Source organism: Papaver somniferum, chromosome 8 (genome assembly GCF_003573695.1).
Source record: "Papaver somniferum cultivar HN1 chromosome 8, ASM357369v1, whole genome shotgun sequence".
NCBI lineage: Eukaryota > Viridiplantae > Streptophyta > Magnoliopsida > Ranunculales > Papaveraceae > Papaver > Papaver somniferum.
Genome location: NC_039365.1, coordinates 141,617,498 through 141,644,623, shown reverse-complemented (window position 1 = coordinate 141,644,623; position 27,126 = coordinate 141,617,498). Strand labels below are relative to the sequence as shown.

Below are 27,126 nucleotides of genomic sequence, written 5' to 3'. Positions count from 1 at the left end.
CGAAGTTGCTAGTTCATAAGAGTCTCCTGAGCGACCATGTATAATAGCACGATCCTTCATAATATATCCAATAAGAGAGTCTTTATTGTTGGTGCTATTGACATTTTTAGGAGTTCAATCGCTTAACTCTTTTTACCATATTAACACGAGTCATTTGCATGCCACCAAGTATGCTAAATAGAATTTTAGGAATGTACGTCTGGGTCATCAACAATCGTCGGGACTTAATGCCCCGGCAACAGATCGTCTGGTCTCACAATCAGACGTAACACGTAACACGTGTACGGTGAGTAGGTAAGGACACGGGTAACCCAATAGTGAAATCAAATACTCCCGAAATCGAACTTAGAAAGAGTTTACAATGGATAACGTTCCTTCAGAACAAAAATATCTAACCTTGTTTTCACTTCTTCTTCTTTTCCCTCGTCATCAGTTGAAGCTTGAAACTCCCCCGAAATCCATTTGCAGAAAGAATAGATGGATAAAAAAATAGTTGAAACTTGAGTTGTTACTTGTTACTTGTTCTTCTTCTTCTTCTACATGGCTTCTCTGCATCTTCAACTCCCTACCAACTCTTTCATTTTCAACCACAACAAGGTTAATCCAACTTCAAAGGGTTTTGAATGTCATAATCGTACTAATTCATTTATATGTAACAATGCTCGAACTGCCAAAGCTCCAGTAGCAGCACCTCCATTTAGATTATTTGAGCCTCCCCAAATTGAAGACTCGCCCTCTGAGGTTTATTATACTCTTCTTCTTCTCTACTTCTTCAATTCCATTTATTAGGATTTTACACTTCTGTTTTGCTTGAATTGACTTGTTTGAATTGCAGTTGGAACCTGCAGACCCTGATTTTTACAAGATTGGATATGTTCGAAGTGTACGAGCTTACGGAGTTGAATTCATGGAAGGCCCAAATGGATTTGGAGTTTACGCTGCAAGAGACATTGAACCTCTTCGCCGAGCCAGGGTGAGAATTCTCCTTAGACTCATTATTAATTGGTCAGTTAATGTCACCACTTTGTTCTTTCATGAGAATTAGTGATTGAAGAAGCAACGATTGTAGATATAATTTTGTTTATATTATTCAGGTTATCATGGAAATACCATTAGAGCTGATGGTAACAATGCGTCAGAAGCTCCCCTGGATGTTTTTCCCGGATATTGTGCCTATTGGCCATCCAATTTTTGATATCATTAACTCAACGAATCCTGAGGTGATTGCTCTCTTTCCTTGTATTCTGTTTTTCGAATGATTATAAGTTGTCTCTTAGTATACTTCCCAGTCATTTTCATGATTGTCCTCTGAGTTGCAATTGTTAGGTCTGTTCCTTGACTCGATTTTTGGAGTAGAAATACACCTGATTCCACCCTGTTGGTTCCATCATTCATTAGGATCCATTGAATTGGCCTTGTTGTATATCTAGTTTCCCCTGAAGAAGCCCGATGTATTATGTTAGCTACACAATCCTGTTTTATATATAATCTGTAAGTTCTTGGGATCTTAAGGCACTGGCATTCGACACATCAAGCTCTTAAATTCCACATCTATCAGCCTCGTACCTGTTCTATAGTGTTGTTAGTTTGATCTGATTTTCGCGCTATAAACTTTGTATACTTGAGAGATGATGTTTTTTTTTCCTAACCTTCTCTCTAACATGTTCCTCATCTTTTATTTTTCACAGACGGATTGGGACCTAAGATTAGCATGCCTTCTTTTATTCGCGTTTGATTTGGAGGGTAACTTCTGGCAGTTGTATGGTGATTTTTTACCCAGTGCAGACGAGTGTACTAGTTTGCTTCTAGCAACAGAGGTACGTGTGCAAGGTCAGGTTATGATAACGTAAATGCTTAAGTTCTAGATTTCCCAGATAAATCCGGTAACTTGCGCTTCATAGAAATCTACTCGTTTCTATAGCCCATGCTTTATGTAGTTGCAAAAATATCTCTATGCAAATACTCACACATCATCATCCTACTTGGTTAGTACAAGCAAGTGTTTTAGTTGATATCTAATATAACTACATGCATATGACCTTGTGCTGCTGAAAGTAGAACCTCCAAGCCTTTGTTTGAATCCTGAAGGAAAATGGGCCGAAATCCTTGTAGCAAAAACTGCATAACATAAAAAACACAGATTTAAAATGCTCGTAGGGAAGTTCAGGTTGTTGTGAGTTTCTAGTTTTCCCTACCTTATGGCTGCTTTGTAGTTGAGATATTGCTGCTTATTTAAATTCCTTCTCACTGTGGGTCAGCTAAGCTTCTTAATTTTTATTCGCCACTTTGCCTTCTTAGAGAAGTTGGAATTCATAAATCTAGCTCCTGACTATTTCGTTGTTCCTTTTTGTTTTGCCTTTTGTTCTCTGAAAGCAAATTTATAGGATTAGCATTCTTGTGGGTGAATTATTTCTATTTTTCATCGCAACTCATCCATGATGTAGATTCAGTGCTTTCCTTTTTTTTATCAGGAGGACCTTCTGGAGCTGCAGGACGAAGATCTAGCTTCAACTATGAGAGATCAGCAAGAGCGAGCATTAGAATTTTGGGAAAGAAATTGGGTAAGATACATTATTTGCTTCCTTTCAGTTAGGCACTATAACTGCTTTTGATATATTTGACAGGAGGTTTTGTTATCAATCTTTTCAGCACTCGGCTGTTCCACTGAAAATTAAACGGCTAGCTCGTGATCCTGAAAGATTCATGTGGGCACTGAGTATTGCACAATCCCGATGTATTAAAATGCAAATGAGGATTGGTGCACTCATCCAAGACTCAGATATGCTTATTCCTTACGCTGGTAAGCTTCTATATGATATTTACGGGAAATGCAGTTAGGATTCTGACTTTAGTATTTGATTTTACGATTGCCTTCCTGTTGTGTTTGTTTGTCCCTGGACTTGCCTTCAGGAATGCTGTTCGAGCAATTTATTTTTCTGTAGGAGATTCCCTAATGTCTGTTGTAGGAAAGAGCTTAGAAATCTATCAATCTTGACTGCTTTTTCTTATCAAGTATTAGGGGAATAAACAAAAAGATAATGAACGAGAAACTCAATAACTAGACGCATTGTGCAGACATGCTGAACCATTCGTTTCAGCCAAATTGTTTCTTTCACTGGCGATTCAAGGATCGCATGCTCGAGGTGATGGTAAATGCTGGACAAAAGATCAAAAAAGGGGATGAGGTATATTTTTGATATATCTTCTTACTCAGGTGACCTTTAATTTTTTTCGCAAGACTAATTCCATGTGATACTAAGTCATACCACATGTCCCAGTCCTTATTGAATGTGACTTTGTATCTCTGGTGACAAATGATGAATGATACGAGAAGTCATATCAGAGAGATTCTTTCGTATCAATACTTGTATCCGTACAACTTCTCTCGTAACTTAGTTGGAAAGTGTAGCCAGAAATCCTCGTTCACATTCAAAATCAAATCTTTAGTTGGAAATAGTGAGAAAGTGTAAATGTAAGTAGTCAGACCAACTTAACTCATTATTCTTTACCCACTTGTTAAATGTTTGTCATGTGTATTCATCTCACTGGTTCATTGGTTTAACTGCTCAATACATTGATTTCAGAAAACTTTTTAATCTTTTTAAGGATATTTCTTTGAATCTCGTTGGTTTCCAGAGGACTGCAATTAGCCCTTAAGAATTTGTGCGTAGGCGTGTTTACATCCGTCATTTGTTTAAGAAGTATTTTGTGCCAAAAAGTTCCATGGTTACTTTGGTTGATGCACGTTTTTCCTGTGATTAATTGCAGATGACTGTCAATTATATGAGTGGCAAGAAGAATAACATGTTCATGGAAAGATATGGCTTTTCGTCTCCAGCGGTATGCACTTTTACTTTTTAGTTTATACTTTCGGAGCAGCCTAATGTGTTTTTGGATCAATGTTATCGTGAATTAGGTGTAGCATATGCCATTTGACACAACACAAGTCAAAGTTTCACTCTCATCCATCAGATGACTAGGAAAGTTAGTTAAGTGAAGCTGAACCTCAATGATTAACACAAACAAGTAGCTGTTATCCCCAACTAGAACAGGGGTTGCCTGTAACTCGAAATTGTGCTCACATTTTATTTTATTTTTTTTGCTTCTTTTGCTTCGACTAAGGGAAAATTTGGTGAAGACTTATACACAAAGAGCAATTGCTTATTTTCGTCATTTAGGAAAGCAATATCATCTTTTTCCTTAGACGTTATGTAACATAATTGGTTGTGTTTCAATGCTGTCTTCATTGAAGCGATAACGGCCATAGACCGTTTTACTGTTGTAACCGAAGACTTCAAACCCTGCAACAAGGAAAGGGGATCTTCGGTCATTGGGTCCAAAGAATATAATTTTCTCCGTCCGTTTGAAAATGGGTTTTATGATAAGACAAACATCATACATATTTCTGTAGCCAAAACAGTAGACTCCTGTTTCTTGGGTCCCTGAAATTTTCACAAGTATCCATATGAAAAATATAAATAGATATAGCACGTCCTTTTAAGTTGTTTGCCGTCTTTCTATGAATCTGTAATGATATTTCTAAACTTCTCATAATTCTTGTAGAACCCCTGTGATATCATCCAATTCAACAGTAATACAAGGATTCATTTGGATTCCTTCTTGTCAGTATTTAACATCTCTGGCCTACCCGAAGAATACTATCATAACAGTAAGGGTGTTATGTTTTTTCGTTTTACAAATTTCTTCTCAATGATAAATTTTCTTTCATATCTAATTGGCTTGTGACCTTACAAGTTCATATAAATTTGTTGTTAAGCAGGTAGACTATCAAGTAGTGGAGATAACTTTGTCGATGGAGCGGTTATAGCGGCAGCACGCACGTTGCCAACATGGTCAGACGGAGATATTCCCTTCGTCCCGAGTTCAGAAAGAAAGGCTGCAAGAGAGTTACAGGAAGAATGCCAGCAGATGCTCTCTGAATTCTCAACTACTCCTGATCAAGATCAACAAATTCTCGGTAAACCGTCAATCCGGACTATGTCGTATTGCTTTTAGTTGTTTAATTGCCGTAATGTTCCTTTTTATGTACTTCTTTTACTAACCTAATACAAACTGATAATATGAGCCCATTATGACACAACATAGCTGATTTCTATACTATTCAGACCCCATTGAGGAGGTGGAGACAGATTCCAGTTATCACTTCTGAAATGGAATTGTATTTTTTATAAAATAATAAAAGAATGCAATCTTAATCTTCATTAAAATGATAACGTGGTCATAATGTCTCAAAAGCATAACATCGCATGATAATGTAGCCTAAATCTGTTGTGGCATATTGAAGGGCTGAAATGAAAAACCGAGGTCAGCATTCAGATTGGGAAAAAAACCCAGCTTTTTCGAACCAGGGATCCTGCACTTTTTCTACTCTGAGTTAACTAAAGTCTAGAGTACCATAAAATATAAGGTGTCAGAACTAAAATATGCAGTCTGTCAGTCACTGATTCACTTTGTATTTGTTTTTCTACAACCAGATTCTATGCCGCAAGCGAGGAGAACACTAGAGGCAGCAATCAAGTAAGTAACCTCCACATGATTTTTGTGATTCACTAGTTTTTGGCTGATCAGGTTCAAATTGTGCTTTAAATTTTTCTCATAAACTCAATATTAACCTTTTGTAGGTATAGGTTACATAGGAAACTGTTTCTGAAGAAGGTGATCCAGGCTCTGGAGATCTATCAAGATCGAATACTGTTTTGACACTGTAACTTCCCATCAAGTAGTGTTTCTTCTTTTAATATTAGTTCACAACTGCGCTAAGAAGTAGAATACATAAATGAAGAGTAGGTTTTTTGTTGGAACGAGAGATTACAGTAGCTCCATCCATGTAACTATAGTGTTGTTAATGCATAGGATTCAGGATTGTAGTGTCTATCGAAAATTGCTGTTGTTTCATGGCTAGAAGAAATACTTTTTGTTGTGCCCAGATTGGTACTATAATCATTTGCAATATGTTTAATAACATAACTTTCACCTTCTTTTTCTTTTTGTTTGGTCACCTTTACATGAAAACTTCATCCACCAAAGTTCGTTTACCATATTTACAACCTAAAGCTAGAAGGAGATTATCAAGAGACTGTCAAAAAGAATTACAGGGCCATAAAATTGTTTGACATTTAGGCAGTCCTTAAAATTGAAGTTTACTTTTCTTCTCACACTGACACCTGACATACAAACCCAAAAGACAAAAAAAGAACTGAATAACCCATCTTACTCGATTAGAAAATTTACTACTCGGAAGTACCCAAATAATTTACAGCATAACAATCTACAACAGCATGTTGAACTGGACTCTTGAAAAGAACAGAAAAGATAAGAAAAAAAGATACGTGAAAAAAGAATAGTGGAATGTATTATTCTAACTGCCTAGCTTAGATGCTCAAATGTTCGTCTCTCGGCAAACTGTGAATCGTATCTGACCATCTCCCTGGTGAATGGTCGCTGCTATTTGAAGACACCTGAGCTTCTGCCCTAACTTCTCTAATCATTTTCAATACCTCCTTCATCGCGGGTCGGTTTTCATATGAAAGAGAAACACAAGTCATTGCAATATTTAAAAGAGATCCCAATTTCTCTTCAGATGCTTCATTACCTGAGTTTGGATCATCTCCAGATTCCGTCTCCTCTTCCTGGACTGAACGAACCCATTGAGGAATATCGGCACCATGTTCTTGAACAAGGTCTTGGAAAGGTGTTTTTCCAGTGAGAAGTTCTAAAAGAAGAACTCCAAAACTATAGACATCAGCTTCTTGTGTTGGTATTTTTCGCAGGTCTCGGCATTCAGGAGCTCTATAAAAGAGAGATGATGCGCTCGGTTCTTCAAGTGAGTCAGGATCACGGAATGGTGTCAAGCCATAGTCAGTGAGGCAGGACTCGAAGTCTGAACCTAAAAGAACGTTGGATGATTTCAGGTTTCCATGGGTTAGTCCAGGGGTTTGGTGGATGTAGACTAATCCTGTTGCCAAGTCTTCTGCTATTTTTAAGCAGGATGTCCAGTGTAGGGGCTTTCCACCCCCTGAAGTTCTTGATCCTGCATAGGAACAAAAAAATGATTGACATACAATCAAAGAAGCATTTTGATACAACATTACATACGTATATCAAGAAAAAGAGGAAGAAAAGGAACAAATGCAGTATAACAAACCAGGTGCTGTTTAGTTTCAATGGGGTCAGTTGTCATAACAACACATCATGATGACCTGAGTCCCAATGAAAAAAACAGTTCTTACATACTAACTATATCTCTCACACTACCCTGCTGAGATCAGAAGCCAAATCAAGTCAGAAGTGCGGCGAAGAAAAGTAGCCTGGTATGGTACACAGATTTGACTGTATGCTAGAGGTGTGTGCCTTAAAACAAGTTAATAACGGTTTTTCATCTAAGATGCAGAAATTTTGAACTTTTAATTCGTAGGACTAGTTGGACCTTACGGCCAGAGTTCACTGACAATCTTTCAAAATATGGAGAAGAACATTCGGAAAATGGTTTGAAATGAGAAAACCTGTGTTTTCCATGCATCTTCAAGTCACATTCTATGTTTGGTAGTGGTATAAGTTTCATCAGCTTGATTGGATGCTGTTAAGTGTCAAGACTTGCTACTACGAGTGCATGCAAGAAAAAATGCTTTACCTATCACAATTTCTACTTTGTAAATGTTGTAACTTTAACGTAGAGTAAATTCAGTAATAAAATAATAAACTGTGAAAAAGGAGAAGATACAGACATTGATCGAACTACTAATATGGTGCGGAGCTATAATATAATATTAATAATTTCAGTTATTTTATTTTCTAGCTTACAAGAAACTAGATGGATTTTTCAGATGACTATAATGCAACGTACTCCTTGAAAACAAGTTCTAAACAAGGGTATTGTGTGCTATTTGTTTCCAACATGGGACTAAACTTCACTCATTCAAATTTCTATCTTAGAAAACAAAAAACTAAAAAAAGAATAAATGAGAAAACACTTTCTAATAAAGAAATAAAACAAATGCATAAAGCACACATATGCAATCATTAAACATATCCAACAAGCTTGACCCACCATCAGTGTCCTTGAAATTGAAACAGTTTCCAAACTTTTGTTTCTCATATGTCAACCGACAAAGGACTCCTACCCACCAAGTTACAGGTAAAATATAAATTTTGAAAGACACCAATTAACGAAATTTGTGGTTGAGTTCAACTTTCACATCAAATGCCTTCGTCATCGGACCCATATGTTACTAATTTTAACACAACCACAAAAAGCTTTGACTATCCCACTATCTTGATTTGATTGTCCTAATTGCACAATTAACTGATTCACAAGAACTTCATACTAATGTAACAAATTTAGATTATAAGAAAATATAAAAAGTTAAACTGAGGTGAATTAAAAGCATACCGTGAATGAGTGAGAACAAGCTGCCATTAGGGAAATAATCATAGACGAGAAGACGTTCTTCTTTAGCTTGAAAATAAGCCCTGACTGGTACCAAATTAGGATGTCTGAGTCGCCCTAGCACATCCATTTGTCTCCTGAAGTCTTCAAGCCTTGGATACCTAGAATCCTTCAATCTTTTCACGGTAACTATAAACCCAGATTCCATCACTGCTTTATAAGTACTCCCCAGTGTTCCTCTTCCTAATGTCTCTGCGGATGCCTTCAATAAATCTTCTAAACTATAGCTCATTTGTTGATCCCCTGCTCCACAAAAAACCAAACTTCCCAAACCTTCATTCTCCCATGAAAATCCTCCCTGTTTTGAACCACCAATTCCAGACCCTTCGCCACCCATTCCTCCTACTACTCCTTCAGTGCCTACTTCAACTTTGCTCCTAAGTTCTCGTGACTCTTCCTGTGACTTTTTGGTCTTCCTAGTCTTGCAAACTTTCCATAAGATTACCAAACAGATTAACATCAAAATCAATCCTACAATACTACCAACAATAATCAATATAAGTTTCTTGTTTACATGCTTTGAATGTGACTTTGAACCAGTAGATGGAGCTCCGTTAGGAGTAATTGAAGCATTGCTGCAGACGACATTTATCTGTTTGCCACATAGATTGACATTATTGAGAAATGAAGTTGAATTGAATCGAGCGAGTACTGCATTTGATGGAATTTCGCCAGAAAGTTGATTATTAGATACATTCAAGAATCTAAGAGTTGGCTGATTCAGAGCTGGAACTTCTCCTGTAAATTGATTATCTTGCAAATAAAGAATGTATAATCGCAGAAGCTTGAGAAGCGAGACGGGAATCTTACCCGACAATAAATTTCCCGACAACACAATGATTTTCAAACGATGAAGATCTGAAATAGAACTTGGAAAATGACCCATAAATTGATTATCATTCAGATAAAGTGATTTCAAATTAACTAAACCAGATAAATTGGGGATTTCACCAGAGAACGAGTTTTCTTTGAAACTCAATACTCTAAGCTGATCAAGCTGGTTTAAACTTTTCCCATCTAAGGTTCCGCTTAGATTCAAATGCTCAAGAACTAACTTTGTAACCCTACCATTTGTACACTCTCTAACCCCTTGCCATTTACAGAAATCAGATCCTTTTCTCCATGATGATAATGTATCTGAAGGATCAATCTTCGATTTAAGCCTTAATAATGCCTCTTCATCACTTGATCTGACTAACCCAAAACTAAATGTTACAGAGAGAAAGTAAATAAACAAAATGTACCTTCCTCTTCTTCTCCTTGAATCTGCATTTAGAGCTGATAATGATTTCATTGTAACTGATAATAATAGCATTACAATTACAGCAGTGATGAAGAAGATGAAGAAACCATTTGTAAATCTTCAACTGGCATTAAACAATTTCCCTCTCTTTTGTCTCACTGTCTCTCTCTGTGAGATTGAACTGATGAGATCAAAGTACTTTTAACACCCCATTCACTTTTTTTTTTCTTCAATACATACAAAAACATCACTATCCTTATAAACAGTGTTTCAGTGCAAGACCTAACTCTATTCAGAAGAATCAGAACCCTAAAAACTTCAAAGACTCATCTCTTTCCCAAGAGAGAGAGAAAGAGCTTTGAATGAATAGCCATTAAACCAACCAGGATTACAGCAAAAACGTTTCTGTGATGAGTTTATATTTAAGAGCTTGAAAGTTGAAACTTATCAAAAGACAAATAGCGGTAACTCCACGTGAGTTGAGCTCAAAAAGTTACAAAGAAAAAAGAACGAATATCTTACTCTCTCTTTTTTTAAGCAGTATTTCTAGGGTTTCTCAATACTCTGTTTTAATTCAGAAGACCCATTTTTTGGAAATTATGGGATCCAATATTATTTTTTCCTTTTTTTTACAAATCAACCACTATTTAGTACTGCAAAGATTAATCAAAGTAGTTGGGTAGATAGAGAGTGAGAGAGATTGCAAAAAATCAAACCTGCATTCACCAATCTCTCTCTCAAAACCACAAGTTAAGAGGAAATTAACAAAATGAGTGTGGGTTTTTGTTTTTCTTTTCAGTTAGAAAAATGAATGTAGGAAAGAAACTGAAGAATTGAAGATTGGATACTACTACTATTGAATCTCCATTACTAATAATTCTAGAAAGAGAGGGAAAAAAAACTGAGTCTGGCAACAAGAGCAGGAAACTGGTGACGATAATCAAAGCGATGGTGTCAGCAAAATTTAATAAAATGAGGTTTTTGTCCTTATAAAACAGGTGGGATCCACATGGGATATGCACTATTAAACCCTAATTTCGTGTCTATAGTATAAAGTGGCTGGAAACATTATAGTTTTAGTTTAGTTCAAAAGCTTTGATGTTATTTAGTACTTGTTTAAGCATGGTTGGTTCAATCACATGCCGTGTAAGCTGTCTTTGGTTTTACTCGTAACTATACACGACAATTAAAATCTAAAAGCTTAACTTTCATTCTTCGTGAAATGATTTTGGTGCAAAACCACATTCATCTCAAACAAAATCAAAAGAGAACAATATGAATTTAGGTTTTCATTTTCATTTTATTTTTATTTTTATTTTTTCTGAAGTGTAGGTTTTCATCTTGTTTTTCGCATGAAAAATGAAAACTCAAACCGTTGCATCCCAATACAGGTAAAAGAGTGATCTTGGGCTTTTGATAGATTCGCCCGGATACATGACATGGAGGCCAAAATTTCATACTGCTTTGTTTTTAAAGTTGTGTTTGATATGAGTTAATTCTATGAAATTAACCATCTTTTTATGGAAATAACGTTTTCGTCATTTGATTAGAATCTTTTTCATGAAATGTGGTCCATTCATGAACAAAAAAAAACGTCATCTAAAGTATGTTTTTGACTTAGTTTGGTGAAAAATCCCCAAGATATTGATTTCGTGGAATACTTTCTATGGTTTTTTCTTTCTTTTTCTGGTATCAAACACAGCCTAAAGCAAAAAGAATTGTGCTTACGAGTAACTCGTATCAAAATAACTCTTTCCTAACCATCGCGGGGTGACAGCCTAAAGCAAAAAAGACCTTTTTTCACTCTCTTTTCCCAGCCTGAACTTTCTTCTCATGCTTATTCTCTCGACCGTTATAAGCCTTTTGACGTCTAACGGCTAGTTTTCACCGACCTTCCTAGTCGGAATCCTTATGAGATCCTTTTTCGCAGTCAATCTCTAGTTTTGAGAATGAAACTTTATGACAATTTAATCATTTTCAAAGATAACACAAATCACAGAGTTATTAAATCTTTGGAAATCACTAGAGTCATCATCACCACTACCCACCGGAATCACAATCACCAAAATCACATCATCAAACCTCCAAGTTACAGATATTACAGACAATTTATTGGCACAGGAAGGATTAAGGCAGAAACACTAGCATCAATCAACTAATTACAACCCAAATCATGCATAAACCCATTGGGAATCAAACCTCACTGAGTTTGTGTTTATTCCTTGAAGCTGTTAGCAATTCCTTCCAATATAATAAGAAAATAAGCAAGAAATACAACACCATCAACATTGCTAGTCACTCAATCTCTAAGGGTAACTGTTGGTTTGTTGAACCCTGACCTTATCGATGTTATTTGTCAGCACTGCTCATAGACCTCCTTGGTTATTCACCGGTTACCATGGTAGTCTTTATGACTTTAATAAAAAAAGCAGAATCATGGAAAATGCTAGAAAACAATGCCCTAACCAACCAACTCCCTTGGCATTGGAGATTTTAACTTCATTCTCCATGACTCTAAGAAATTTAGTGCAACCTCAATTGATTATGTGGAAGCTAATTTCTTCCAAACTAAAATTATGGATCTTGATATGGTTGATATCGGTTTAACTAGTTGTCCTTTTATCTGGTCTAACCGAAGATCTGAAGCCTTCTCTTACGGAGTAAAGACTAGATACAAGTCTTGATTCTGATAGCAGGTTGGCCCTCTTCCCTGACATCACAATATCCAACATGTTGGATATAGGGCCAGACCACCACCCTATCCTTCTTAACTCCAACCCTCTTTGGGAGAGGGGTATAATTTCTTTCAAATTCTTTGGGCCTTGGCTAGAACATGAGGATTGCAAGAAAATTATATTTGAGTGTTTCTCTGGTTACAATGCCTTTCTTATAGCTAAAAAACTCAAAGATACGAAACTTCATATGAGAGTATGGAACAAAGAAGCTTATGGCAACATCAAATCTAACATTGAAGAATGCAAGAATCACCGGGTAGATCCACAAAAATTACTTCAGATTGGATAGAGGAGATGCTCCCAAATCTCCAAGAAAGAATCTCAAAGACTGGCTAGATATTGAAGAATGTTTCTGAAAAACCAAGAGCAGGGACCAAGTTGTCAAGTTAGGAGACAAGAATACCAATTACTTCCACATAACCGCTAAGTGCAGAACCGGAACAAATAAAATATCCAAAATGAAAAAGGAAATTGAATAACTGAATACCATGAGGTTACTGCTTGCTTCACCAATGATTTCTCCAAAATGCCTACTGTTGAAACCATCAGCATAAACCTAATATCATCAGCCTCATTCTTACCACCATTACACCCCAAGACAATACTAACCTCAACAAATCCTCTGATATGAATGAGATAAAATTTATTATCTTCGGTATGGCAGGTGATAATCCTGGACCTGATGGTTTTCCTCCTAACTTCTTCCAAGCAAAATTGGGAAATTTTGGGTGTTGATATATTCAAGATGGTCCAACATTTTTTCACCTTTGCCCATATTCTCAAAGAAATGAAATATACTTCCATCACCCTTATACCTAAAATAGATAACCCTTGCTTCCTAGGTCACTTAAGACCCATAAGCCTATGCAACACTACCTACAAAATTATATCCAAACTCGTAGCCCAAAGAATGAAACCTTATCTCAACAAGATTATATCCCCCTACCAATATGCTTTCATTCTTGAAAGATAAATTTTTGATAATATTGTTGTAGCCCATTAAATCATCCACTCAATGAGATCCAAAAGAGGAAAGATGGTGAGAATGATAGTATGGGTATAAAAATAGATATAGCCAAAGCCTTTGATAGAATGGACTGGAAATTTCTAGTCACTATAATGAAGAAGATTGGCTCCAGTGATCAATAGTATAATAAGATATATCAGTGCATCTTCATTACTACTTCTGCAGTCCTCATCAATGGATCTCCTGATAAATTTTTCAAACCTTCCAGGGGATTAAGACAAGCTGACCCTTTATCATGTTACCTCTTTCTCTTCTGCATGGAAACTCTTTCTAGAACTCTCATTCAAGCTGAAGATATGGGTCTTATCACTGGCATCAAAATCTGAAAGAAGGCCCCCTCCATCAACAATCTCCTTTTTGTTGATGACTACATGGTTTTTGCAAAGAAAACAAGATTGTGAGTCAAAATCTAATGGACATTATACAAATTTTTAGTGATACTTCAGGACAACTCATAAACTTCAGCAAATATGGTTTTTTTCCAGCAATAACATGGATTCAAATCTAAGCACAGGCATTAGCAATAATATAGGAGTTCAAGTCCTTCGGTTAAATGAAAAATATTTTGGCTCTCATATCTTCACCATAGAAGCAAGATTATCTCCTTCAAACCTGGTGTGGATAAACTCAAACTCAGATTGGTTAGTTGGGAAAATGACGCTCTCAATCCTGCAGGCAGATATGTTCTCATCAACTCGGTCATATCCACTATCAGCATTTACTAGATGAATTGCTTTAAAATTCCAAACCAAACTTGTCAAAACCTCAACAAACTTCAAAGAGATTTCTTTTTGGGAAAGAGTCAAGACAATCCTAAAGGTTACTACCAAAATCCTGGATTGTTGTGTGTAAGCCCAAGGATATGGGAGGCTTGGGATTCATGAATTTGGAGCATTTTAATGGTTCCATGATTATTAAAGTTGTTTGGAGATTGGACAAAGACAAAGATTTCCTTTGGTACCAACTCATGGATGCTAAATATATAATTGGTATAAATATGCTCAACATGGATACAAAACCCAAAGATGGAGATTCTTGGATATGAAAAGGCATTCTGGAAGGCATCAATAATATTCAAGGACATAGTTTTTGGAGAATTAGTATTGGCAAGAAGATCAAAATTTGGGACGGTATTTGGATTACTATCATCACTTCTCTAGTTCCTAAACCTGTTAATTGTCCTTTTGAGCTCACCAGGGTTGAGCAGCTTCCCTTACCAATTGGTGAATGGAATACTAATTTCATCAATACTTGGTTCAACACTGCCACATCTCAAGCCATTTATAAGATAAATCCTCAACCAGGAAAAGAGGATCACATTTTGTGGAATCTCATTGACTTTGGAAATTTTATAGTCAAATCCCTTTACATAGATAAGATGGATAATCTTTACAGTAATGATGTCCAAACTAGCAACCAGTAATCCATATCTTCCTTTGAAAATGTTCATATGGGATTCTCCTTACAAATGTTAAAACTGCTAACATTCTCCATTATATTGATTTTATTTGCAAGATATGCAATAGTGGGGAGGAAACTATGACACGTTTGTTCTTAAATTGCCCTGCAGCTACCTATGTATGTCAATTACAGTTGGGACCATCTCATGTAAAGTTTGACTGTAACACAAACTTCATGGACTGGTTAAACTCTTAGTTCATACCTGGAAAAATTAAAGATGGCAGCAACATTTATTTTATTGCTTGTTGGTACATCTGGAAGGCTAGGTGTGGTTACATTTTCAGTCACATCCGGCCAAATGCCAGACACACTAGTCTCAGTATCAAATGGCATCTTCGCAATCATAACAGGGCTTACCATTTACAAAACCATATTCTGAATTATATCCCTCATGATGATTATTATGGAATTATAACCAATGATGATACTTACTCCTTTGGCCCAGACCAAAGAGGGGAGTATGGCATCATAATCAAAATTTGCACTCTACAGGATCATGAAACCCTGTTATACTTCATTGCACTCACAACTTTGGATTTTGCAGGATACAATAAAGAATGGGGAGCAACAAGAGGAGCAGATTTAGCTTTCGATTAGGCAACGGAATGCAGCACACCAATGTTAAAATTCAAGTTGAATCCATGGAAGTTCTAGTTCGTTTCTCCATGCTCTACCAAAGTGCAATCCAAAGCAGATACCACATCAGTTACCATAAAAAAGTAGAAGAGAAACTAATGCAGACAATGATCAAAAACTGTAATTTATTTCTTTTGATCTAGTTGGTCTTAAAACTATCCATAGACTTCAAAATTTATATTCGTTTCATTTAGCTATGTATTGTAAGAACTCTATCACTGGGAGTGCCGGTGATACAATGGCCACACCTCAAATATGTATTCCACTTAATTAGGTTGTTCTCGGACTAAGTTCTTCTATTAAAAAAAAACACCGCGTAGAGCTGGTGTGCCCCAAAATATAGTTTGCTACCATGTTATTTAATCATGCCTAATTTGGTTATACACACACCGTCAACGAAAGAAAATATAATGTCAAATTATTATGAGGGAAGGCTTATTCCATCGAGCACCAACAGGGGTACATAGTATGGTTTGATAGGGTTTTATGGCTAAACCAGAATCTAAACCAAAGGAAGCGGTTTTTTAGCTTTTGAAACCGTACCAAAGGATTATAAAAACAGTCCAGTTTTACACCAATTCATCTCGGTTTGGCGCGAGACCATCGGTTATATGAAAATCAACAACTATAAGAATGTGTTTTAATCCATTATACAACAAGTTACAAGATAGCTTTAACTAAAAGGATCTTGTAAATATGATTTTAACAAGCACGCATGAGATTAAAAAAATCAATGGACTATATATGCATCAAAAACAAGACAATCATGACAAGTAATCACACCCTTGAACCTCGGTAACAATTAACCCGCACAGTTAATCTTGATGCATTTATCGTTGTTTATTTGGAGTTCTTATTTTACCTCATCACTCTGATGAAAAATTGCTATACCAATACAAATTCGTTAAACTTAACTTAAAATTCTCATAATTACCTACTCATAAATGAAAGATAATTGTTATCGGGAAAGCAAAAATTAATTGGGAAAAGCTGACTTTAGTCGTGGTCAATTGATTTTCGGCTAGTATGGGCGGAAATATAAAACCTTGAAACCCCTTCAACTTATTTCCATGTCCATCAGTCAGTTATTCTTGTTTTTTGACACAAAAATACGATCAGATGATTCAGGTCTAACATCGGCTTTTTTTCAACACCTAAATACGATTAGATGTTTCAAATCCAATCTTTTTCTCTCATAAGTCATGACTATCCAGAATAACCAAAAATTAAGAATGATTTGATATCTAGAATCTGATTGTGTTTGCATGATCAATGAAGTTTTTGCGACAGTTTTTAGCAATGCTAAACATATTAAAAAAAAATTGTTGAGCATCTGCTAAAATATAAACTGGGACAGTTGGTACAACTGTTCGTGAGCCATTAGGCTTGTTCACGAGTCATGGTGCAATGGTTCGTGAACTAGGTTCGCCAGATCTACAAGACTACCGAACTCAGTTAACTACGGTTCGTGAACCGGGTTCGCCAACTACTAGCCTAAAATACCAACTTAGAAAATTCAATTCACGGCGGTTCATAAACAAGATTCGTGAACTGTTCCCAACTGAACTTACGGTTTGCAAACTGGTTCGCCAATCTTCTTGTATTTCTGAATCTAAAATATCTATGGTTTTCAAACTAGAAATATCAGTACTTCAGAATTTCTCCCTCATGATGTTTAAAAATTTCTCAGGTGATAAAATCACTTCCATGGTATTTTTCAATTGATCCACAAACTAATTCACAAATAGTAAATTGCTTAAACTAATATTATTAAGGATCATTGAACATCTTTGCTAAATCATCTTTTGATATATTTAACAAGACAAGCTTGAGTTGAAACTTCTTGTTTGTAAATCTACTAGAAGTCGTACAAAATCGTCTCAACATATAGAATGGTAAGATAGTGAGTAAGAATAGAATGGTTCAGTCTTCACACATCTGATGTAGAAGTTATCCAAATGTCTTTATCGATCTTCGATCTTCAAGGGTGATGTCTGAGACTCAACTACCAAATTCTAACCTAGTCTGAGACATGACTTATAGGCTATGAATCAATATATAGTTTTGATCATCTAACATTGACAACATGCTTGAGATAGCAAAACTTGTGGGTTAAATCGAGTATTACTCTAACAACAACAGTCTTTAAAGAGTGGATATAAGAGATCTCGCCTAATTAGGTTACTATACTCTCTAAGATAATATTACGAATAATACTTACAGTCGACTATCACACTGACTACAAAGTGAAGTACATGTGATGGGATAAATTTGTAAGTTTGTTCAAAGTTATTCCTTGGTACTCAAGGAATTTTCACAACCAAAAATATCAGAAGATATGCAATATTAGATAGCATACAAGTATACTTTACTAATATATTCTCCAGAGATATGTTTTACTTACTTGAAAGAAAGGACAAATAGATTCGAAAACCTTATTAAAAGATTCTCAAATATTTTGGTTTGGGATCTCACCTTGAGCATCAAGGAATATCTTTGAACAATAAATAAGTAATATTTAACACATATTCAAATAACCCATTATATCGACATCTTGAATTTCTGTTAGAGCATTCTCGGTTAAACCCACAAGTTTTACTATCTCAAGTTTGTTGTCAATGTTAGGTGATGAAAAATCGGGGGTCTAACAACACCACCCAATATTTAGCTTAGCAATCTGTATGGACAAACTCCGAAACACTTTATAGAGAATCAACTAGACAGTCAGACTCAATCTAGGTAAAAGTATCTCAAGGAGTTAATATCTCAATCTCTCAATTTAATCTTACTCAAGCAAACTGCGAGTCTCAATTAAAGAGAGATAAACTTGGACGGTACCAAAGACCAATATCCAAGGATCAATTAATATCAATCAAAAACCCTTAGGTAGGACTATCCAATTGATTGATCTAACGCACAACCTGTATTATTTTTATTATATAAACAAATATAATGCGGAAAAGAAATAACACAGACACCAGAAGTTTTGTTAACGAGGAAACCGCAAATGCAGAAAAACCCCGGGACCTAGTCCAGATTGAATACACACTGTATTAAGCCGCTACAGACACTAGCCTACTCCAAGCTAACTTCGGACTGGACTGTAGTTGAACCCTAATCAGTCTCCCACTGATCCAAGGTACAGTTGCACCCCTACGCCTCTGATCCCAGCAGGATGCTACACACTTGATTCCCTTAGCTGATCTCACCCACAACTAAGAGTTGCTATGATCCAAAATCGCAGGCTTTGACAATAAACAAATCTTTCTCACACAGACAAGTCTATCAAAGGATCAATCTGTCTCCCACAGAAAAACCCTAAAGTTTTTATTTCGTCTTTTGATATAAAATCAAGGTGAACAGAAACCAATTGATAATTCGGTCTTATATTCCCAAAGAACAGCCTAGATTAATCAATCACCTCACAACAATCTTAATCATATGGTAGCGAAACAAGATGTTGCGGAATCATAAACAATGATACGAAGATGTTTGTGATTACTTTTTATATCTTGCCTATCGGAGAGGTTAATCTCAAGCCAAACAATCTGATTGTACTCGTACGATAGAAGATACAAGATAAGATCACACAACTACGATAAAAGTAGTATCGGTCTGGCTTCACAATCCCAATGAAGTCTTTAAGTCGTTAACCTGGTTTTAGAAGAAGAAAACCAAAGGTTAAAGGAGAACCGACTCTAGCACGCAAACTAGTATCACACGTAAGGTGTGGGTTTTAGTTTTTCACAAGGCTAAATGTTTCCTTTATATAGTCTTTCAAATCAGGGTTTCGCCTTGCTCACAAAGAAAACACTATCCACCGTTAGATGAAAACCTGATTTAGATTCAAGCTAATATATCTCAACCGTTAGATCAAAATTTTATCTTGTTATACACAATTGAAGTGCACACTTCTAGGTTTGTTAACCGTACCCAAACGTGTGCATTGTTGGTTCAAAAATAGTCAAACAAAAGGTTAGCCATTTGAGCATTTCATACCAACCATTTTCTTCTTCACCATAACTAGTTCAAATGACTCATATGAACTAGTTAGAGAGTTGTTCAATTGCAAGGAAATCTCATGTGCTACGCGGGACACAATTGAAGCAAAGATGATTTGATTCACATGAATCGGTTCATGAACTTTATAGCCACGGTTTGCAAAAGAATTCCTTAGTCTTTATAAGTTTAAGTTCATAAATCATCTTCAGATATATAACCTTTCTCAAGTTCGCAGACTAGGTTCGCAGACTTAAGGTACTAGAAAGAGTTTACAAACTCCAGCAAAAATTCTCGGGTTTGAGAACTTCGCCGGTTCGCGGACTGGGTTCGCGGACTTGGCTCACGCAAGCAGTTTGTTAACTCAGCATAAATTCTCGGGTTTGAGAACTTCGGCAGTTCGCGGACTTGGCTACTAACCATTCTTCCAGTATAGTACTTGTGCACATATGTGTTTCCACAACATACTTATGTCCATCATTGGTTATGTAATCTAAACTCTCATTCCAATCATTGAAACATTCTTAGATAACGTTATATGGTTGTTACACTATTTCTCGTCAAAGCAATTTTCAAGATGACTGAAACATATCATGACTTACGTCACTAGGTAAAGAAAAACATGGTCAAAGCGAAACGCTTACCAACACATATTTCGACTTATAGATAGGCGAGGTATACTAGGCTCGAAATACCAATGTGTATAATCTAAGTCTATATATATAGCATATGACTTTTGTCTCAAGAAGTAGGAGATAGAATAGATAGACTTTTAAGTGACAGATAAGTTCAAGTCTTCACATACCTTTTTGTCGAGAAGTTCCACCGGTTCCTTGAGTAGTTCTTCCACTTGTATGATGAATCTCCATGAAGTCCTTGAGCTCAACTACATTTACTATCCTAGTCCGATACTTAGTTATAATAGACTAGAATCAAGACTCATAGTTTTGATCACTAACATTGACAAACATGCTTGAGATAGCAACACATGCGAGTTCGACCGAGCAGTGCTCTAACAATCTCCCCCTTTGTTAATTTTAGTGACAAAACTATCAATACATATGAAATACAAAAAGATAATGAAACTTTAGTAGCTCCTATTCCATATGTCTAATCTTCAACATTCCTCGAAATATTCGTCACCTCCAAGTACTCCAATGATCCCAAAGGTTGTAAGTTTAGCATCACCGTTGTTGAAGATCCGTAGCTATAACAATGAGAAAGCATTGGTCTCGATCATTGTTATACAGTGTTATAGTATTATTACACAGTGTCAAAGTCCAATTGTAACACAACTTTAACAATAATACTATGGTGATATGTATCACTCCCCCTTAGTCAATACTCCATCTCACATGGAAACCACTCCTCCTTACATAATGATCCGAAAACCATATGTATGTGTAGTGTGAACTACATATTAATTCTCCCCCTTTTTGTCAATAAAATTGGCAAAGGTACACGAACGGGATCATAATGAAATTTCCGTAAGAGACATTTCATGACTAAAAGAAAACAATACACATCATCTTATTTAGATGCAATCATATAGCCGAAGCTAATAGCATTCATCAAGGAGTTTAAAGATACAAGATAACCCCTCTAAAATTCCACAGCCGCACACCCCTCAAGATATGACCATTAAGCACAAGTTCAAAAGGACTCTCCCCCATTAGATGTCATTCCCAAGGGAACAACAAGAGCGACCTTAATTTCGAAAGAAAAGAAGGATTTTTAATGGACACCAAAACCATGAGAATGATTTTATATATCCAAAAACCCAATCAAATTAATCACAAGTAAACCAATGATTAATTTAATCGGAATACGCAATCAAATTAAACACACAAGGTGATCAACTTAATTGATTATGCTCAACATAAGTAAACTTATGGAACATATGACTAACATAACCATTAGAAAATGATTAGGATATCCGTTCAAATACTCAGCACAAGGAAACTTATGGAATATATGAATACTCAACTAGACTAATTACAAGAGAACCCATAATTAATCTAATTGGAATACACAATTAAACTAATCACAAAAGTAATCAATTTAATTGACATTGGTTTTGCTCGATATAAGAAAACTTACGGAGCAATAACTAAATAACCAAACATGATGATTAATTTAGTTTACAAATGCTCAACATAAAATACCTTGCGGAACAACCAACCAAGCTAATCAACATTAATCAACTTAGTTGTATCGTGCTCAACATAAGACACATTACGGAGCCTCACAGTAATACATAAAATATGGATCAGTGAAGATCAATATTGTGGAATATACACGGATTCATTCTATCTTCCATCGCTATTTGCATAACGACAATAACATACATAATCCTTGAAAACAAAAGATTTTAACCTATCTTCCATCAAAGAATTAACAATATAGGCTTAACTTTTGTATATGTCAAAAGTATATTCATCCTTAAATCAATGAACGACTTTACTTTTGACAAAATATGGGACAACATAGTTCACGGACGTAAACACCAATATCCCATAACAAATTGCAATATATCAGATCAAAAAATTAAATACTGCAAACCATCATCCTCCAAATATTTTTATAATTTAAAACCAATAAACCTAAAAAAAATATAAGAAGATGAAAATAATAGCTATGTGTAGTCACAATCATTGTTATTCAAAGCACTAGTTATTCTTCCAACTAAACCAAAAAGAAGACATACTAGGCAACAATATCTTTGAGATATTCCTTATCATTCCCGAACTCCTTGTCGTCAACATCCATTGGAATATAAGGTTCGTGGAGGAAGGAGTCAATACCAACAACCCGTCTTGGCTGATGATGTCGAACCAGGGCCTTATGAATTTCCAAATATCTTAAAACGCATGCCTTTATTTCACAAATCTCCTTTATTACTTCCTTCAACTTATCAAGAACATTGGAAAACTTCTAAGAGTTAGAAGGGACATCCCTTGGATTTCTTGTATTCCTCCTCTTTCTTTTCAAGGAAGAAGTTACTGGAGATTTCTCTTTTTCCTTGATTAGTGGATTAACAATCATATTGACATCTTTTCCATCCAAAGACATTATGCTTAGAGAACAATTATAAACAACTGGTTTTTGTGAGTGGAATTCACAATCTCATCAAGCAGTCATAATAAAAGATATCAGAGAGGAAAAAGGAATGTAGGGTTCGAAACCTTTAAACAGGTCCGTGGACGTCCAACTCTTAAACCCTAAAAAGAGTAGAATTGACACAAATAACCCCTTATTTGATAGACAAGAAAAGCAAACCAAAAAAAACTTTTCTAAAGCCTGTTTGTTCACAACTTTGTCTCTTTTGATCAGGCATATGAGACAAGATTTACCAATCAACACAATCAATTTGTGTTGTGGTGAACAACAATTTGTCCACCATTTCCCTCTTGAGAGAAATCCTCTGACTTCTGTCTATCAAAGAGACTTGACCATACCTTCTTCTCTAATGGTCTTATTTTGTCTTTGGAAACCAACTTCTTAGACGAAGATAAAATACTACATACCTCAGTGGTTTTCTGAGCAAGTTTAAGCTTCCTTTCCAATCGATTTTCTCTTCGTTGAAGTTTGTTGGCGTGCCTCACTTGATGTTTATACTTGTAACATCTTGACAGTTCATGACCCTTTTGAGAAAACAACGAGCACGTCAACCTTGGATAGTATTCAGGCATTTGTGGTCTGAACGCAGCTAGACACATAGTAGATCCTGAAACATTACAATCAGAGTTTCCAAAGAATGGGTCAGTTGATTCTTCTAGCTTGATTGGATTCTCTTCTTCACCGTCAATATTGATATATATATATATATATATATATATATATTGCTACAACTATCAAAATCAACATTCTCACATAGAAGACCGACACTTGATTTCTTATCTTCATCAGAATCATAGATCTCAGACATCTCATCAAGTGTAACAGTAAGACCTTTGTTTCCAGTGTATTTTCTCCGATTAGGGAATTCATTAGCAAAATGACCAAAACCTTTACACTTAAAGCACTGTGTCATATCCTCGTCATCAGCCTCGTCATCATCCCTGTTTTTAGGAGGAACGCGATTGTGAGGTTTATCTGACGACCTAGGTTTGTCTCTTGAAAACCGTTTACTTCTCTTTAATAGAAGATCCCTAAAATGTCTTGTGATCAAGGAGACTGATTTGTCAAGATCTTCATCTGAAAAATCATCCTCAGACCTATCATCCTCAGAGACATAAACACTTTTACTTTTATCAAGTATTTTTCGTGTTCTTCCGTGCTTTAAAGGAAACATCCTTTCCGATTTTGGATGTATGCTCATGATCAAAGATCTTTAGCTTTCCAACCAAGGTATTTTTGGAAAGATATCAAGTTTATTTCCCTCAACGATGGCATGCTTCTTAGACTCGTATCTAGATGGCATCGATCTGAGAATTTTCATCACAATGTTCTTTTCAGGAATAATCTTACCCAATGCAAAAGATTCATTAACAATTTCAGACACTCTGTGATTAAACTCATCAAATGTATCTTCATCTACCATACGAAGGTTCTCCCAATCGGAATTAAGGTTTTGAAGCCTAGCTTCCTTTTCACTAGAGTTTCCTTCAAATACGGTTTCTAAGATATCCCAAGCATCTTTAGACCTAGTGCAATTTGAAACATGGTGCTGAAGATTTGGGGTAACAGCATGTACGATGGCATTCAAACCGTCGGAATTTTGCTTTGCAGCAAGTATCTCGGCAGGATTATATTCACCAATATTCTTGGGAACGTTTACATCTCCAACTGCCACAACGGTAGCATCGCAACCATTAACAACATATACATATGATTGAAAATCGCGTGTTTGAAGAAAATCTCGCATAGCAAAGTAATTAGAGCCATCGAAGACTGGTGGTACGTTAATAGATATAGCACCTCTGTCCACAGAGTCAGATCGCTACAAACAAAGACTTGTAAGTTATTGAACGTGTTTGCCTGCTCTGATACCAATTGAAAAAGCGGGGGTCTAACAACACCACCCAATATTTCGCTTAGTAATCTGTATAGACAAACTCCAAAACACTTTCTAGAGAATCAACTATACAGTAAGACTCAATCTAGGTAAAAGTATCTCAAGGAGTTAATATCTCAATCTCTCAATTTAATCTTACTCAAGCAAACTGCGAGTCTCAATTAAAGAGAGATAAACTTGGACGGTACCAAAGACCAATATCCAAGGATCAATTAATATCAATCAACAACCCTTAGGTAGGACTATCCAATTGATTGATCTAACGCACAACCTGTATTATTTTTATTATATAAACAAATATAATGCGGAAAAGAAATAACACAGACACCAGAAGTTTTGTTAACGAGGAAACCGCAAATGCAGAAAAACCCCGGGACCTAGTCCAGATTGAATACACACTGTATTAAGCCGCTACAGACACTAGCCTACTCCAAGATAACTTCGGACTGGACTGTAGTTGAACCCTAATCAGTCTCCCACTGATCCAAGGTACAGTTGCACCCCTACGCCTCTGATCCCAGCAGGATTCTACACACTTGATTCCCTTAGCTGATCTCACCCACAACTAAGAGTTGCTACGATCCAAAATCGTAGGCTTTGACAATAAACAAATCTGTCTCACACAGACAAGTCTATCAAAGGATCAATCTGTCTCCCACAGAAAAACCCTAAAGTTTTTGTTTCGTCTTTTGATATAAAATCAAGGTGAACAGAAACCAATTGATAATCCGCTCTTATATTCCCAAAGAACAGCCTAGATTAATCAATCACCTCACAACAATCTTAATCATATGGTAGCGAAACAAGATGTTGCGGAATCACAAACAATGAGACGAAGATGTTTGTGATTACTTTTTATATCTTGCCTATCGGAGAGGTTAATCTCAAGCCAATCAATCTGATTGTACTCGTACGATATAAGATGCAAGATCATATCACACAACTATGATAAAAGTAGTATCGGTCTGTCTTCACAATCCCAATGAAGTCTTTAAGTCGTTAACCTGGTTTTAGAAGAAGAAAACCAAAGGTTAAAGGAGAACCGACTCTAGCACGCAAACTAGTATCACACGTAAGGTGTGGGGACTAGTTTTGCACAAGGCAGATGTCTCCTTTATATAGTCTTTCAAATCAGGGTTTCGCCTTGCTCACAAAGCAAATACTATCTACCGTTAGATGAAAACCTGATTTAGATTCAAGCTAATATACCTCAACCGTGAGATCGAAATCTTAGCTTCTTATACACAATTGAAGTGCACGCTTCTAGGTTTGTTAACCGTACCCAAACGTGTGCATTGTTGGTTCAACAATAATCAACCAAAAGGTTAGCCGTTTGAGAAATTCATACCAGCCATTTTCTTCTTCACGATAACTAGTTCAAATGACTCATATGAACTAGTTAGAGAGTTTTTCAATTGCAAGGAAATCTCATGTACTACACAAGTCACAATTGAAGTAAAGATGATTTGATTCACATGAATCGGTTCATGAACTTTATAGCCACGGTTTGCAAAAGCATTCCTTAGTATTTATAAGTTGAAGTTCAGAAATCATCTTCAGATATATAACCTTTGTTAGCTTGATTCTCAAGTTATCTTAGCTTGCGTTCTAAGCTAACCATGGTCTTTGAAAATTATAAATACAAATGATCTTTCAACTGGGAAATCAATCCCTGACACTTTGTGTCCTCGTTGATTCTAGACTCGTCCTCTATTGACCTAGGTTTCCTTTGAGAAACATAATTAGGTCTACGACTAAAAGACTTCGTTTTCGAAATTCATGAAGCCAGGTCCGACTATCTTTACCTTGATAGTTCGTGAAGTCTGATCTTGATTTTCTATTATCGAGGTTTACGTAATATCTTTCAAGAAAGATAGATATTAATTGCAAAGTTATCTTCATCTCAGACTTTATGATTCCTCAAGATAGATATCTAAAGACTGCTCTTATTTGATCTTTTAAAGATTGTTCTTGAGAGGTGGTTAAGAATTTAGGCTGCTCTTTCGGAGTCGTAAGTTCCGGATTTGTGAGGTTTGCTAGATTTTTTAATTGTAAACAAATTTTCACACCTTGATCTTTGATCGAAACCAAATAGGCTTATCTGTTAGAGGCATATTGGTACCAAAGTCTTCACTTCGGCTGAAGCAACTCTTAGGCTGTAAAAGACGTCATCTCAGGGAATCAAGTGCGTAGAACCTTGCGAGGTTCAAGATACCTATGGATCACGGTGTAACTGAATTGCTTGGAGGGTGGATTCGGTCTCAAGTGCATTCCGGTCTGAAGGCTGATAGTGGGCTAGTGTATGTAGCGGTTTAATACGACTTGGTGTTGAAACTGGATGAGGTCCAGGGGTTTTTCTACGGGTGCAGTTTTCCTCGTTAACAAAAAATTTATGTGTCTTGATTTACTTTTTACTTTCGCATTATATTTGTGTTGATATAATTAAAGTAAAAGCAAGTGATTATATAATCAACCTAGACAGTTATTTGAACTAAAACTGTACAGAACCTACAAGACTTGTTCTTGAGAATTCGTATCTTG

The 27,126-nt window shown here is 36.1% G+C and overlaps 2 protein-coding genes across 3 annotated transcripts; one reads left to right on the top strand and one right to left on the bottom strand.

Moving 5' to 3' along the window:
• Positions 1-375: 375 nt before the first annotated feature.
• LOC113303253 (protein PLASTID TRANSCRIPTIONALLY ACTIVE 14-like) lies at positions 376-5,999 on the top strand. Of its 2 annotated transcripts, none has more exons than XM_026552283.1 (12): positions 376-741; positions 836-973; positions 1,095-1,220; positions 1,689-1,817; positions 2,472-2,561; positions 2,650-2,800; positions 3,076-3,185; positions 3,769-3,840; positions 4,564-4,669; positions 4,781-4,978; positions 5,496-5,538; positions 5,643-5,999. In XM_026552283.1, exons 1-12 carry the CDS (start codon positions 541-543, stop codon positions 5,719-5,721), a joined length of 1,443 nt encoding a protein of 480 aa, XP_026408068.1. In that variant the 5' UTR covers positions 376-540; the 3' UTR covers positions 5,722-5,999. The 2 variants fall into 2 exon arrangements, with proteins under 2 accessions (XP_026408068.1, XP_026408067.1); XM_026552282.1 differs by having other exon boundaries at positions 4,778-4,978.
• A 219-nt stretch (positions 6,000-6,218) lies between these two features.
• On the bottom strand, positions 6,219-10,642 carry LOC113303251 (inactive leucine-rich repeat receptor-like serine/threonine-protein kinase At1g60630). The gene is made up of 2 exons (XM_026552281.1): positions 8,411-10,642; positions 6,219-7,051 (listed from the first exon to the last, which is right to left on the bottom strand). Exons 1-2 carry the CDS (start codon positions 9,780-9,782, stop codon positions 6,393-6,395), a joined length of 2,031 nt encoding a protein of 676 aa, XP_026408066.1. The 5' UTR covers positions 9,783-10,642; the 3' UTR covers positions 6,219-6,392.
• Positions 10,643-27,126: the final 16,484 nt, after the last annotated feature.

What these genes read in the sequence shown, in the direction of transcription:
- LOC113303253 (XM_026552282.1), top strand. Translation starts at nt 541, where the DNA reads ATGGCTTCTCTGCATCTTCAACTCCCTACCAACTCTTTCATTTTCAAC. An exon ending in TTAACTCAACGAATCCTGAG is followed by an intron (nt 1,221 to 1,688) that starts GTGATTGCTCTC and finishes TATTTTTCACAG; the next exon opens with ACGGATTGGGACCTAAGATT. An exon ending in TATGCTTATTCCTTACGCTG is followed by an intron (nt 2,801 to 3,075) that starts GTAAGCTTCTAT and finishes CGCATTGTGCAG; the next exon opens with ACATGCTGAACCATTCGTTT.
- LOC113303251 (XM_026552281.1), bottom strand. Translation starts at nt 9,782, where the DNA reads ATGCTATTATTATCAGTTACAATGAAATCATTATCAGCTCTAAATGCA. An exon ending in CTTGTTCTCACTCATTCACG is followed by an intron (nt 7,052 to 8,410) that starts GTATGCTTTTAA and finishes GTTCCTATGCAG; the next exon opens with GATCAAGAACTTCAGGGGGT.